This window comes from Garra rufa, chromosome 12 (genome assembly GCF_049309525.1).
Source record: "Garra rufa chromosome 12, GarRuf1.0, whole genome shotgun sequence".
Taxonomy (NCBI): domain Eukaryota; kingdom Metazoa; phylum Chordata; class Actinopteri; order Cypriniformes; family Cyprinidae; genus Garra; species Garra rufa.
In genome coordinates this window covers 41,534,746-41,548,616 of record NC_133372.1, presented here as the reverse complement: position 1 = coordinate 41,548,616, position 13,871 = coordinate 41,534,746, and the positions used below count along the sequence as shown (strand labels likewise).

Genomic DNA, 13,871 nt, shown 5'->3' with positions numbered 1-13,871 from the left:
CTGGCCGATCACGTCTTTGTCTCGATTCATGAAGGACGAGGATGCGTTTTTCACACAAACGCTGAGTTCTCGTCTCTGAGCGTCCTCCACACTCATATCAAACTCAAACCTACAGAACAACATTCAAGATTGACACACACACACACACACACACACACACACACACACACACACACACACTTGGTCAAGGTCAGATAAAACTAAAAGAACCACTTCACTAAGAACATAAAATCAAAACAGTATGCAATGCAATATTTGAAAATGAATTAACACACCATCCTTATAGTATTCCGATATGTGCTACTAAATAATTATATGAAAACATCCTAAAGCAAAAGCTAAGGTATTACCAAAGTACAGTTCACAGAGCTGATTACAATTCACTTAAATCTCTTTTATTCATGAACGACACACACACACACACACACACACACACACACACACACACACACACACAAACACACACACACACACACACACACACACACACACACACACACACACACACACACACACACACACACACACACACACACATCTCCAAACCTTTCATTGAACTCCGGGTTCAGATTTTTCTTCTTCACACTTGTCTTTCTTTTTGTGGCCTTGCTTTTATCCGGCAGCAGAATGAGGGAAACGTAGGTGTCTAAGCTGTCCTTAGATGATGTAACCAGAGCCCTGAAAACACAAACACAGTACGTCCTCACTTCACCTCAAACTTCAGACTTACACAGGCAACTTAGAAACTTGAAAAGACTTGGTTGCTCAAAAGAGTTTAAGATCACAGCAGACCTGCATGCATGGATGATCACTGTCAGCTTCTTCTGGTAGGAAAGGGAGATTTTGATCTGACCAGTGGTGGCCGTTTGCTTATTACTCAACACAGGACCTGAACCCATGGCTACTAAGGCGGCCATTTTTGAATCCAAGATCTGGATAAAACAGAAAATGTTAGTTGGGTCATTCTGTGTCAATTCCAGAGGTCCCCGGCTCCAATTTTTGATTTTGCTAATATTCATTCTGAAGAAACATAGACATGTATAGTGATGAAACCCAAAATATTAAATGTCATTGATGAATATTTACTGAGTAATCCACTATTTTGTAGAGGGAGGTCAAGTTACAGGAGGATACTCAGACAGGTATGTTCAATGCGAAACGAAATACATCTCTAGTTTTAACATTATTTGTTCTTTAGGCATTCCTCTTTAAAAGGAAAGAAGTATCATATTTTTTCAAACTGACCCACATTTGGTTTTTGGCTACTGAAAATTAGTAAATTTTAGCGATTTACTCCTGGAGTCATATTGAAATTTCAATATCTCTGAAACCAAATCTCATAGGGCATTAAAAATAAAGATGCCAAAAGGAAAGTTTGTCCAGACCGAATATCTAAAAGGGCATTAACATGTGCTAATAATTTTTCTGAAGAAAGATAGACATGTATAGTGATAAAAGCCAAAATATTAAATGTCTTCGATTAATATTTACTGAGTTTTCCATTATTTTGTAGAGGGAGGTCAAAATTACAAGTTACAGGGGGGTAAAAATGACTTTAGAAAGATGGCAGCATCATAATGATATTTTTACACAGAGATTATTAATTCTATTTGTAAAATCTGTTGACTTTAGCCATCTTTGTTGCATCATGTGACAAAGGTGACCAATCACAAATGGGGAAACAGCACATTTTTTAAGTTTTTCTCCAAAGTTTGCATGCCTGTAACTCAGAGAAGTATTAAAGATATCTTAATGTCATTTTAGATATTGGGTCTCAACAAACTTTCCTTTTGGCATCTTTATTTTTAATGCCCTATGAGATTCGGTTCTAGAAATATTGAAATTTAAATATGGCTCCAGAATCTTAAAACTAGAGATTCTTTCTGTTAAGACAACTGCATTGAACATACCAGTCTGAGTGCCATAAATGTTCTTTTTCTATAGTTTGGGTGCCTATAGCTCTAGAGTATTAAAGATATCGCAATATGATTTTATATTCTAGTTCTTAATGAACGTTTCTTTTAGAATCTTAATTTTCAAGGCCCTACATCATTCAGTCTCTGAGATATGGGAATGTCAACAAATTGGCATTTTGACCTCCCTCTACAAAATAATGGATAACTCATTTAATATTTTGGCTTTCATCACTATACATGTCTATTTTTCATCAGAAAAAATATAGGCAAATATTAATGCCCTTTTAGATGTTGGGTCCTGACAAACTTTCCTTTTGGTATCTTTATTTTTACTGCCCTATGAGATTTGGTTTCAGAGCTATTGAAATTTCAATATGGCTCCAGGAGTAAATCGTTAAAATGTACACATTTTCAGTGGTCAAAAACCAAATGTGGGTCAGTTTACAAAAATATAATACTTCTTTTCTTTTAAAGAGGAATGTCTGAAGAACAAATAATGTAAAAACTTCAGATGTATCTCGATTCTTTCTGTCTAGACAACTGCATTAAACATACCTGTCTGAGTGCCATAAATATTTTTTTTTTTTCACATTTGGTTTTTAACCACTGGAAATGTGTAAATTTTAACGTTTTACTCCTGGAGCCAAATTAAAATTACAATATCTCTGAAACCGAATCTCATAGGGCATTAAAAATAAAGACACCAAAAGGAAAGTTTGTTAAGACCCAATATCTAAAAGGGCATTGAGATATCTTTAATACTTCTAGAGTTACAGGCATGCAAACTTTGGAGAAAACTTGAAAAGTGCTATTTCCCCATTTTTGAATGGTCACCATTGGCACATAATGCAACAAAGATTGCTAAAGTCAACAGATTTCACTAATAGAATTACTAATCTCTGTGTAAAAATAACATTAGGATGCTGCCATCATAATGTATTTTTACCCCTCGTAACTTGACTCTGAATCTAAGGTGAAAATTGCCATTTTGACCTCCCTCTACAAAACAGTGGATTACTCAGTAAATATTCATCCATGACATTTAATATTTTGGCTTTCATCACTATACATGTTTATCTTTCCTCAGAAAAAATATTAGCAAAATCTAAAATTTGAGTTGGGGAAGTTTTTGACACAGTTATATTTACAGCACCTTGACTTTTCTTCACGCATACTGATTCTTGGCTTTCTGGGTGATTAAAACATCCATCAAAATGAGTGAAGCTCAAGTTGTCTAACCTTCAGCTGTGCCCTGAGTAGGATCTGGCTCTTTGCTGTAGCTCCATCCAGATTGAGCCATTGGTCCATCACAAGATCTGGTTTTGAAAGCAGCTCTCTGATTGGTAGAACCAAAGAGCCTATGGGTTGGTCCCAGGCACTTGAGAGCTGAATGACAGTAAATCAAATGAGAGTCTGAAATAATCATAATTTAAGACCTAAAGCATGATGCAGAAACCCTTCTAGTTTAAACACAAATACACAGCATAAATGTTGCTGAATATTAGTTGATTATTTTTCAGTGCAACATTTTACTGCATGCATTCTTCACAAAATGGTATTGCATTCCAGGATAAAACGTCCTCACCTTAATAACAAGTACGTCCTTTTTGGGGTCGTAAACCATAAAGTCAAATGCTTCATTCCAATAAGGAGAAGTTGATCGATCACACACCTTTATATGAGAGAGCACAAAAATTTAAATATATTAAAATAGTACAAATAAATGAAAAAATATGGCATATAACTTTTTGTGGTACTGCATGATTGCTATTATTGATAAGAGTCTCCTGCCTTGGTTTTATAAGTCGTTCCTCCAAGTGAAAGTTCAGCAGCAGCTTTGGGTTCCTTTCCACTTTTCTTCAACTAGACAGCAATATAACCAGAATTACTCACATGTTGTTATTATTAAAAAACTGAATAATGAATAAATATATAAAAAATAAATACATAAAATATAAAAATATAGAATATTAGTTCAGAAGTGTGGGATCAGATTTTTCATGTTTTTAAAGAAAAAACTATAAAAAAAAAACTATATATAAAATATAAAAATATCGAATATTATATAATAATAAAAATTAAAAATATATAGAATAATAGTAATAATGTAAATAATATTCTATATACATAATGTGCCATATGGACCTTCAGAAATCATACTAATAAGCTGATTTATTATCAGTTTTGGAAACAGCTGTGCTGCTTAATATTTTTTGGAAACTATGATACTTTTTCAGGATTGCTTGATGAATAAAAAGTTATAAAGAGCAGCATTCATTCAAAAAAGAACTCTTTACTATCACTTTTTATAAATTTAACAAATCCTTGCAGAATAAAAGTATTAAAAAATGTTACTGACCATGCAGAAAAATCTTCTTTAAAAAACATTAAAAAAACTTTTTGATCCCACTTTTGAAAGGCAGTGTATTTTATAATATATATAATATATACAGATATTAAAAAAAAAAAAAAAAAAAAAAAAAAAATTGAAAAAAAAAAATGAAAATCTGGAATCTGAGGATGCAAAAAAATCAAAAAGACTGAGAAAATCACCTTTAAAGTTGTCCCAATTAGGTTCTTAACAATGCATATTACAAATCAAAAATTACATTTTGATATGTTTACAGTAGGAATTTTACAAAAAATCTTCATGGAACATGAACTTTACTTAATTTCTTAATGATTTTGGCATAAAAGAAAAATAAAAAATTTTGACCCATGCAATGTATTTTTGGCTATTGCTACAAATATACCCCAGCGACTTAAGACTGGTTTTGTGGTCCAGGGTCACATATACATATATATATATATATATTTAAATACCTTAAAATATTTACACATTATGGAAAAAAGAAGTATATGGACTCACAGGCAGATCATGAGCTCTTTCTAAATATATAAACAACAACGCTGCTGATGGCACAGACTTGTTCAGGTAGGTCTGAGAGCTTTGCATTTGCATTACCTAGTAAGAAAAACACTTTTTAGTATTAAGTCATTTTTATAATATATAACAAATAATCAACAGACTCTGTGTGTTTTCATGAAAAACTGACTTGGTCCAATTTATCCCGTTGTGTTGAGGTGGGAAGCCATTCCAGGACCAAATGGACTCGACCGTGTTTTATATCATTCAGGGTAAACCACTAGAAAAGAAAAGACAGCAGGGACAGGTTAATGTGCTGATTATTTTGTGATCCTACAAACCAGAGCCAAATAAGTTGATACTCACTTCATCATTGTACTGGGAGCTGATGATATGTCCAAGTTTGAGCTTGAACCTGAACACACATAAAGACAAAGTAAAACGTCATTTATTTTATGAATATAGTATCTGAAATAAAGTGTTTTTTTTCTGTTTAGAATAGGGCTGTCAGTTTAACGTGTTAACTTATTTAATTCGTTTTATTTATTTTATTTTAACAATTTAAAATTGAAGACGAATAAGAATAAAAACATTAATGGATAGTTCACCAAAAACAATTAAATTCTGTCATCATTTACTCACCCTCATGACATTTCAAGCCTTTCTTTTGTGGAACATAAAATTAGGTATTTTGAAGACTGTTTCTTGAATTATCTTCTTTTTTCTTTTATGTTCCATATATTACATTACTAAAGGTTTAGGTTGAATCAAATGAAATATTTCTTTCTACTTGATACTTTCTCATTTAACACAAAAATAGCTTTAAATAATCTTTTTTGGGTATATTCACAGTCGAAATACCATTTAATTAATTAGATTATAAAATTTTAATCGACTGACAGCCCTAGTTTAGAGTAAATTTCTTGAGCATTTATCTGTGGCATATTTCACCCCCAAATCAACAGCAAAAAATTGTTTTACACGAATTGAAAACAAATATATAAAATAAGAAATGTAGAAGGAGGAAATGTGCCTAGTTGTCCCAACTAAAAAAATCTGTTTTATTAAGACTTTAATGAGTAAAAAGGTTATAAATGTACTCACCTTCCAAGGAAATCATCAGATTCAAAATCCTTGTCGTAGACCTCAAACTTCACGTCTAGATTGTGATCAGGACTCAGAATCAACTGGTAAATAAAAAAATAAAAAGTAATGTTTTTTTTAATAATTATTTTACAGATAATATTTTCAATACATTTAAGAAATAAGCATAAACAGAAATAAATCATAGTCATTATCTCTGCGACCAAACTACATTTCCCAGCATTCCCACCTCATACATCTCATTCCAGGTGGGGTTAAGGTTCTCCTTGATCACATGACTCTTAAAGGTTGTGTCTCCGATATGGATCTTGACATACGGGTCACTCTTGCCCTTCACCATCCCACCCATCATGTTGTCCTTCGCTACCAGATCCTGTGCTTCCAAAAGATGGATACGCAGCACCCCCTATGGGACAGATATTGAACAACAATAACATTAGAAGAATAATAAAGTGATCCTGCCAAGTAGGACATGTTACAACATCTCAAATCTAGGAACCTAGGAAGTTGAAGAAAATAACACTCACCTTGCTGCCAAAGTTGGGGTCATGGATAGTCTTCTGGGGTCTTACATCTGTAGAACTACTGACTTTTGATTCCTCTGTAGGAACACTGGGAGAAACCTTTTTGTGAGACCTGTTTAATAAGAACAAACACACATAAATCAATCTTTATATGATGGCCATTATTATGATTTCTAATAATATATTACTTTGTTGATCAAAGCTAAATCAGGTTTAAACCATATCATATATTTAACTCACTGCTCCTCTGGTTTTTCCATGTGTTTTTGCTCTTCACGTGCTGATCCAAATGTTTTGACTGGTTCCATATATCCATCCCCTTTAGTAGTGGAATCAGGAACTCTGCTGAGATCCTGTAAATGACAAGCAATAATCAGAGTTACTAAAGTTATCATAGGTAACTAAATTTAAAACAACAATAAAAATGAAAAAACAAAAACAAAACATATATTAACTGAAATAAAATAAAATATAAATAAATCTTGTTTCCGAAAAAAACAAACAAAAAAAAAAACATACAGACATTTAAAAAAACAACTAAGAACAATGACAAAAACAGACTACAAAATTACTAAAACTTAAACTAAAATTAAAAGAAAAATCTAAATAATTTTTTATTAATTTATTATTTTATTGATGTATTTAATATTATTATTAATTGATGTTTGAAAAGTTTTATTTGAATTACTTATAAAGAATTAAGCATCATTATAAGAGATATGTTATAACTATGTGAATGTGTCTTGTACTTTTTTCTTTTTTTCTATAATTTCTTTTCCCTATTTTTTAATATCTAAAAGTGTTTATGTATGTATTTGTTATTTATCAGTTTTTTTATGTGTTGATGGTGGGTATTACCACAAAGGGAAGGAAGTAGAAGGAAAAATGAGAAATAACTATTGGTAAAAAATATTATGTCTTCAAAGGACATGTTTATTTGCATAATTGTATTAAATGTGTTTTGAAATGAAAGACAATTAAATATAGAAAATACAAAAATGTTTTAAAAGCTAGAATAGTATTTCAATTATACTAAATTAACACAAGTAAAATAAATAAATAAAATTTAAAACATGGTCACCATTCATTTTCAACAAAATAACAATTATATGTATTGTCCCGTATTTATTTTTTTAATAAAAAATACATAAAAAAGTAGTTTAATGTAATATATAATACAATTGAAATACTGTTTAAATTAAAAATAATACATATTTAAATTAAAAATAATAATTTACAAATTAATCATTTAAATTCTACATTTAATTCAAATATTAAAATATTTTAATATATAAAATTAATTTAATAAATTAAATAATATATAATATAGCATCTTAGTTATACTAAATTAACACAAGTTAAATAAATAAATAAAATACAATTTAAACATGGTCACCATTTTAAAACATTTTAAACAAAACATGTTTGTTGTACCATATTAAATCTTTTTTTTAATATAAAAAATATAAAAAGTAGTTTAATGTAAAATATAATGGAAAATACTGTTTCAATAAAAAATAATAAATATTTAAATTAATAATTAATAATTTACAAATTATCAATTTAAATTCTACATTTAATTAAATAAAATTTAAATATTCAAAATTATTTTAATAAATAAAATTAATTTAATGAATCATTTATAATATTGAAATATTGACATTAAAATTATTAATTAATTAAAATAAAATCTTTAAGTGAGTTATGCTTTACACACACACACACACACACACACACATGTTTGTTTTTGTGAATTGTGGGGACATTCCATAGACGTAATGGTTTTTATACTGTACAAACGATATTTGCTATCACCCTACACCTTCCCTACACCTAAACCTAGCCCTCACAGGAGACTGTGCATATCTTTACATTCTCAAAAAAACGTATTCTGTATGATTTATAAGCCTTTTGAAAAGTGGGGACATGGGCAATGTCCTCATAAGTCACCCTCTCCTTGTAATACCTATGTCATACCCATGTTATTACACCAATTTGTGTCCTGATATGTCACAAAAACAAACACACACACACACACACACACACATGTTGGGTTTACATGTTTTATGGGGACATTCCATAGGCGTAATGGTTTTTATACTGTACAAACCGTACTTTCTATCGCCCTACACCTACCCTACACCTAAACCTAGCCCTCACAGGAGATTGTGCACAAATTTGGTCCCCACAACGTGATGAATACCAGGTACACACACACACACACACACACACACACACACACACACACACACACACACACACGTTTTACTTACCTATCTAAATGGGGACATTACATAGACTTCTATTGTTTTTATATACAGATAATTATACATTTTCTACCCTAAACCTATCACTAACCCTCACAGAAAACTTTCTGCATTTTTACAACTTCAAAAAAAACTTTGTTTACTTTATTTTTATACCAGTTTTACAAACGAGGACGTCCCCAAAGGGAGGTTTTTGGCGATTTTGTCAGGTTTTGCTCACATTTAGGTACAAATTTGTCCCCGAAATATTGTTAAGTAGGTACACACACACAAACTAACCTCAATGTCAGGCTTTGTTTTCGGGACAGATGGCGTGTGATGATCCTCAGGCAGGGATACAGGTAAAGTAAAGGCTGCTAGTTCACTGACCCTTCTGCTCACAAACACAAACACAAACAGTCTGGTTTAGTCCTCAAAATAAAACAATATGACTCTTATGAAATGAGTAATCATAACAAAACAGCCAAACCCTTTTGTTAGCTGTGGTTTCTTCTCAGACTCCTTACTGACTGCAGCTTGTGGGTGTTCAACAGTAACTGGTGCTTTTTCTTTGTGCTGTTCAGCCATTGAATGCTCTTCTTCAACAACAGGCTTTTTACGGTGAAAGACACTTGTATCCAAACTTGAGTCCAAAATCTGTTATTAATGTAGAGCAGTTTAGCTATGCTTGTGGTCTAGATTTGACACACCAACATGACACTTAATTTGAAGAAGGTAATTAGTAAATGAATGCTATTACAATTTAGAAAAAGCAATAAGAATCATTGTTTGACCTTAAGTTGTGCCCTCATCAGAATCTGACTGTCAGGATCTGCTCCATCCAGACTAAACCACTGGTCCATCAGTAGATCTGGTTTTGAAAACAGCTCTCTGATTGGCAGAACCACAGAGCCTAAGGGTTGCTCAAAGGCACTTGAAAGCTACAGGGAAATAAAAAAAGATGAACAAAGATAATACAATCCATTATGAATGTTTATTACGACATATATAAGGGTTTTTGATGCATAATATGTCTATGAACTATATCAATATTAGAATTTGAAGTGCTAATAATTCATATAGTCTCTCAACATGTGGTATACATAAATTATATTTAATTGAAATAATGTAAATAATAATAATTATTACTATTATTATAAGTAGTAGTACTGTTATATATTATTATTATTTTAAATATTTAAAATACATTTTTCATTTTTAATTTAAATGTAAATAAATTATAAAAACTTAAAATGTATTACAATTTTAACATCATTACCATTATCAATATAATTATTGTTATATATTATTGTTTCATTTAATTTTTATATAAATAATTCAATATATATATATATATATATATATATATATATATATATATATAAAATGAAAATGTATTAAAAATTTTCATCATTACCATTATCAATATGATCATTATTGTGATTGTTATATAATATTGTTTAATTAAATTTTATATTAATAATTCAATTTTAAATTTAAATAACTATATTATAATAAATAATGTAATATTAATAACTATATATAAATATAAATTATAAAAACTTGTGTTTTACCATTTTTATCATCATTACCATTATCAATATGATCATTATTGTTATACATTATTGTTTTACTTAATTTTTTTATTATTAATTTAATTAATAATTAAATTTAAATAACTGAATTTTAAAAAATAATTACATTTTAATAATTACATATATTTTTATTTAAATAATTAATTTCACATTTAAATAAATATATTATAATAAATAATATAATAATTTATATATATATATATATATATATATATATATATATATATTACACATAACATAAATAATCAACATAATATTAATATTATATTAATAAATCAACGTTATATTTAATAAAAGCAGCAAGCATAATAAAAGGATTATAAAAATGCTATTTAAAATTATTTTATATGGATTTTATCATGTTGACTACCCAAATATCTAAATATATCTATACTTTATCTATTTTACCTTTACAACAAGAATCTCCTCTGTAGGGTTGTGGACCAGAAAGTGAAAAGCTTCACTCCACTCAGGAGACATGGAGCGCTCACACACCTTTAAACAGACAGATCAGCAAATAATATTGCTTTTATTAAGGATCAGAAATTGACACTAAAATGAATCTTTACAAAAGGCACAAATTCCCACCTTGGTTTTATGAGAAATGTCACCCATCACCAGCTCTGCAGCAGCTTTAGGCTCCTTTCCACTCTTCTTCATCTGCACACATGACACAGTATTATGACAATTCCATCTAATATAGGCTAGCGTAACTGTATTTGTGTGTGATGATGCTTGTCAAATGTACCGGCAAGTTATGAGCTCTTTCCAAGAGGATGAAGAACAGAGCTGCTGACGGCACAGATTTGTTCAGGTATGAATGCTCTGACTGTAACTGCAGAGCCTGATGTGAAGAAAACAAAGAAAGTAAATTGTAACACCAATTAAACAGTTTGAAATACATTTAAATTAAACATACTAAAGACAAATAATAAATGCATTTACATAATATTTTTAATTATTTAATTTTAAAACCATGACATTAAATGTAACAATTTATCCTGTTCTTACATGCAAAATGAATAATTTATTATTTATTAATGCAAAATAAACTTTTTAAATATATTAATTGTATATAAATGTATGCATACAGCACGAGTCTCACTTGACAAGTAATAAAAAAATAAAAAGCAAACTCCAAAAATAGCAAATTAAATTATATAAATATATAATATATATTCAAAATATGGCATAAATATGTAAAATCAAATTTAATTTAAAACCAAAATTAATTAATTTGGAGTTAAAATTAATTAATTTAAATAATATTTTTAATTGTTTAATTTTAAGACTATGACATCAAATGTAACAATTTATCCTGTTCTTACATTCAAAATAAATAATTTAATTTATTATTCATTAATGCAAAATAAACTCTTTAAATGTATTAATTGCATTCAAATGTATTCATACAGCAATAGTCTCACTTGACAAGTAAAAATAATAAGCAAACTAAAAATTGCAAATTAAATGCAAAAAGAAAAAAGAAAAAAAAAAAAAAAAAAAATATATATATATATATATATATATATATTTTTTTTTTACATTTAATTTAAAATGTTTAATTATTTAAATTTAATTATATTAAATTAAATGAATAAAATATAAGACTTTAATCACACAAAATATTTTTTATTCTTCATTATTTTGAAATATTAGAGAATCACGTAAAATTTCGGGAGGTACTTGAAATTAGTCCATTAAATAAAAAAGGAGTCTAGATGGATTGTATACAGTCTAAACTACTTTTAAACTCAAAAACATAAGTTATGCACAAGTCTGCATAATGATATAATATAATATAATATAATATAATATAATATAATATAATATAATATAATATAATATAATATAATATAATATAATATAATATAATATAATATATTGACCTTTTGTAGTCTGTCAGGTTGTGTAACTGTGGGCAGCCACTCCAGAATCATATGAACACGGCCATGTTTGACATCATTTAGAGAAAACCACTGACACAGAGAAAGAAAACACAATGAAATTGTGTAAAACTAAAAATTATTAATTTTTAAACAGAAACATTACATATTCAGAAATGAACAATCAATCTTACTTTAACAGTAAACCTAGTAGCAATCCTCTGTAAATGGCAATTTAATTCAATTTGTCTAAATTGTTAAAAATTAAAACATTAAAGAGAATGAGGAAAGATATCAGTGATGAATTACTCACTTTGTCAGTCAGCTGGGACTGAATGATCTCCTGTAAGCTGATTTTTACCCTGTGGCCAAGCAAAAATGATATGCAAACATGCATTACATGGCATTGACAAGCATCATGTCAACATACATACAACATAGTAGTAATAAATGGTTTAAAATCGCTTTTATATTTATATTTATATTTTTTATGTTAATTTTATCTTTTATTTTAGTTTGCATATTCATTACTGTATTACTTATAAATGCTAAATTACTGTAAATACTTATTATATAACATAGATATATGTGTGTGTTTCTATTTTTTTTTTTAATAATTATAAACTGTTTTATATAATATACACTGCCGTTCAAACGTTTGGGATCAGTAAGATTTTTCATGTTTTCAAACAGTTTTCTTATGCTCATCAAGGCTGCATTTATTTGATCAAAAATACAGAAAAAATGTAATATTGTAAAATATTATTATGATGTAAAATAATGTTTTTCTATTTTCATATACATGAAAATCTATTTTATTTCTGTGATCAAAGCCAGGTTTTTAGCATCATTACTCCAGTCTTCAGTCTTACATGATTCTTCAGAAATCATTCTAATATGCTGATTTATTATCAGTTCTGGAAACAGTGCTGCTTAATATTTTTTGGAACCTGTGTGATACTTTTTTCAGGATTCTTTGATAAATAAAAGGTTAAAAAAGAACAGCATTTATTTAAAATAGAAGAATATACAAATGTTTTTGGTCAATATATTTCTATTCTTTCTTTTTTTGAAAGAAATTAATACTTTTATTCACCAAGGATGTCAAATTAATCAAAAGTGATGGCAAAAACTTATATTGTTAGAAAAGATTTCTATTTTTAATGAATGCTGTTCTTTTTAACTTTTCATTTATCAAAATAACCTTAAAAAAATATCACAGGTTCCAAACAAAAAACAAATTTGGCAACACAACTGTTGCCAACTCAGATAATTCTAATAACAAATCAGCATATTATAATGATTTCTAAAGGATCTTGTGAGACTGAAAACTGGAGTAACAGCTGATGAAAATTCAGGTTTGCATCACAGGAATAAATTATACTTTAAAATACATTAAAATAAAAAAACATTGTTTTATATTGTAATAACATTTTAGTAATTTTAAACCATTTTAGTACTTAACCTAAACACTTTGTTTACAATTTTTGTCTAATATTTATATTTTCTTTCAGATTAATTTCAATTAATACAAAGGTTTTTATAGCTTCAGTTTTAGTTAGCACATACCTCCCTAAAAAGTCATCTTTATCCACGTCCTTGTCAAAAACCTCCACAAGTACATCAGAGATCGACTTGGGCGTCAGAACCAGCTGGAAAAAGCATTGATCACGCAATATAATTGTTAAAACCATGTATATCATCAACTACAAAAACATCTGAGGACCTAAACCC

The 13,871-nt window shown here is 28.8% G+C and overlaps 1 protein-coding gene across 1 annotated transcript in view; it reads right to left on the bottom strand.

Annotated features, from left to right (window-relative positions):
* The window catches only part of esyt1b (extended synaptotagmin-like protein 1b), a 44,967-nt gene that overhangs the window by 3,057 nt on the left and 28,039 nt on the right, over positions 1 to 13,871 (bottom strand). The window contains exons 29-50 of the mRNA XM_073852591.1: positions 13,707 to 13,789; positions 12,451 to 12,499; positions 12,141 to 12,230; positions 11,000 to 11,095; positions 10,840 to 10,911; positions 10,660 to 10,746; positions 9,451 to 9,597; positions 9,147 to 9,313; positions 8,957 to 9,050; positions 6,651 to 6,763; positions 6,414 to 6,522; positions 6,116 to 6,292; positions 5,887 to 5,969; positions 5,149 to 5,197; positions 4,973 to 5,062; positions 4,786 to 4,881; positions 3,708 to 3,779; positions 3,502 to 3,588; positions 3,156 to 3,302; positions 793 to 932; positions 547 to 678; positions 1 to 109 (exon numbers count right to left, since the gene is read on the bottom strand). Coding sequence (XP_073708692.1) covers positions 1 to 109; positions 547 to 678; positions 793 to 932; positions 3,156 to 3,302; positions 3,502 to 3,588; positions 3,708 to 3,779; positions 4,786 to 4,881; positions 4,973 to 5,062; positions 5,149 to 5,197; positions 5,887 to 5,969; positions 6,116 to 6,292; positions 6,414 to 6,522; positions 6,651 to 6,763; positions 8,957 to 9,050; positions 9,147 to 9,313; positions 9,451 to 9,597; positions 10,660 to 10,746; positions 10,840 to 10,911; positions 11,000 to 11,095; positions 12,141 to 12,230; positions 12,451 to 12,499; positions 13,707 to 13,789 — 2,289 coding nt within the window. The remainder of the gene's footprint in view (positions 110 to 546; positions 679 to 792; positions 933 to 3,155; positions 3,303 to 3,501; positions 3,589 to 3,707; positions 3,780 to 4,785; positions 4,882 to 4,972; positions 5,063 to 5,148; positions 5,198 to 5,886; positions 5,970 to 6,115; positions 6,293 to 6,413; positions 6,523 to 6,650; positions 6,764 to 8,956; positions 9,051 to 9,146; positions 9,314 to 9,450; positions 9,598 to 10,659; positions 10,747 to 10,839; positions 10,912 to 10,999; positions 11,096 to 12,140; positions 12,231 to 12,450; positions 12,500 to 13,706; positions 13,790 to 13,871) is intronic.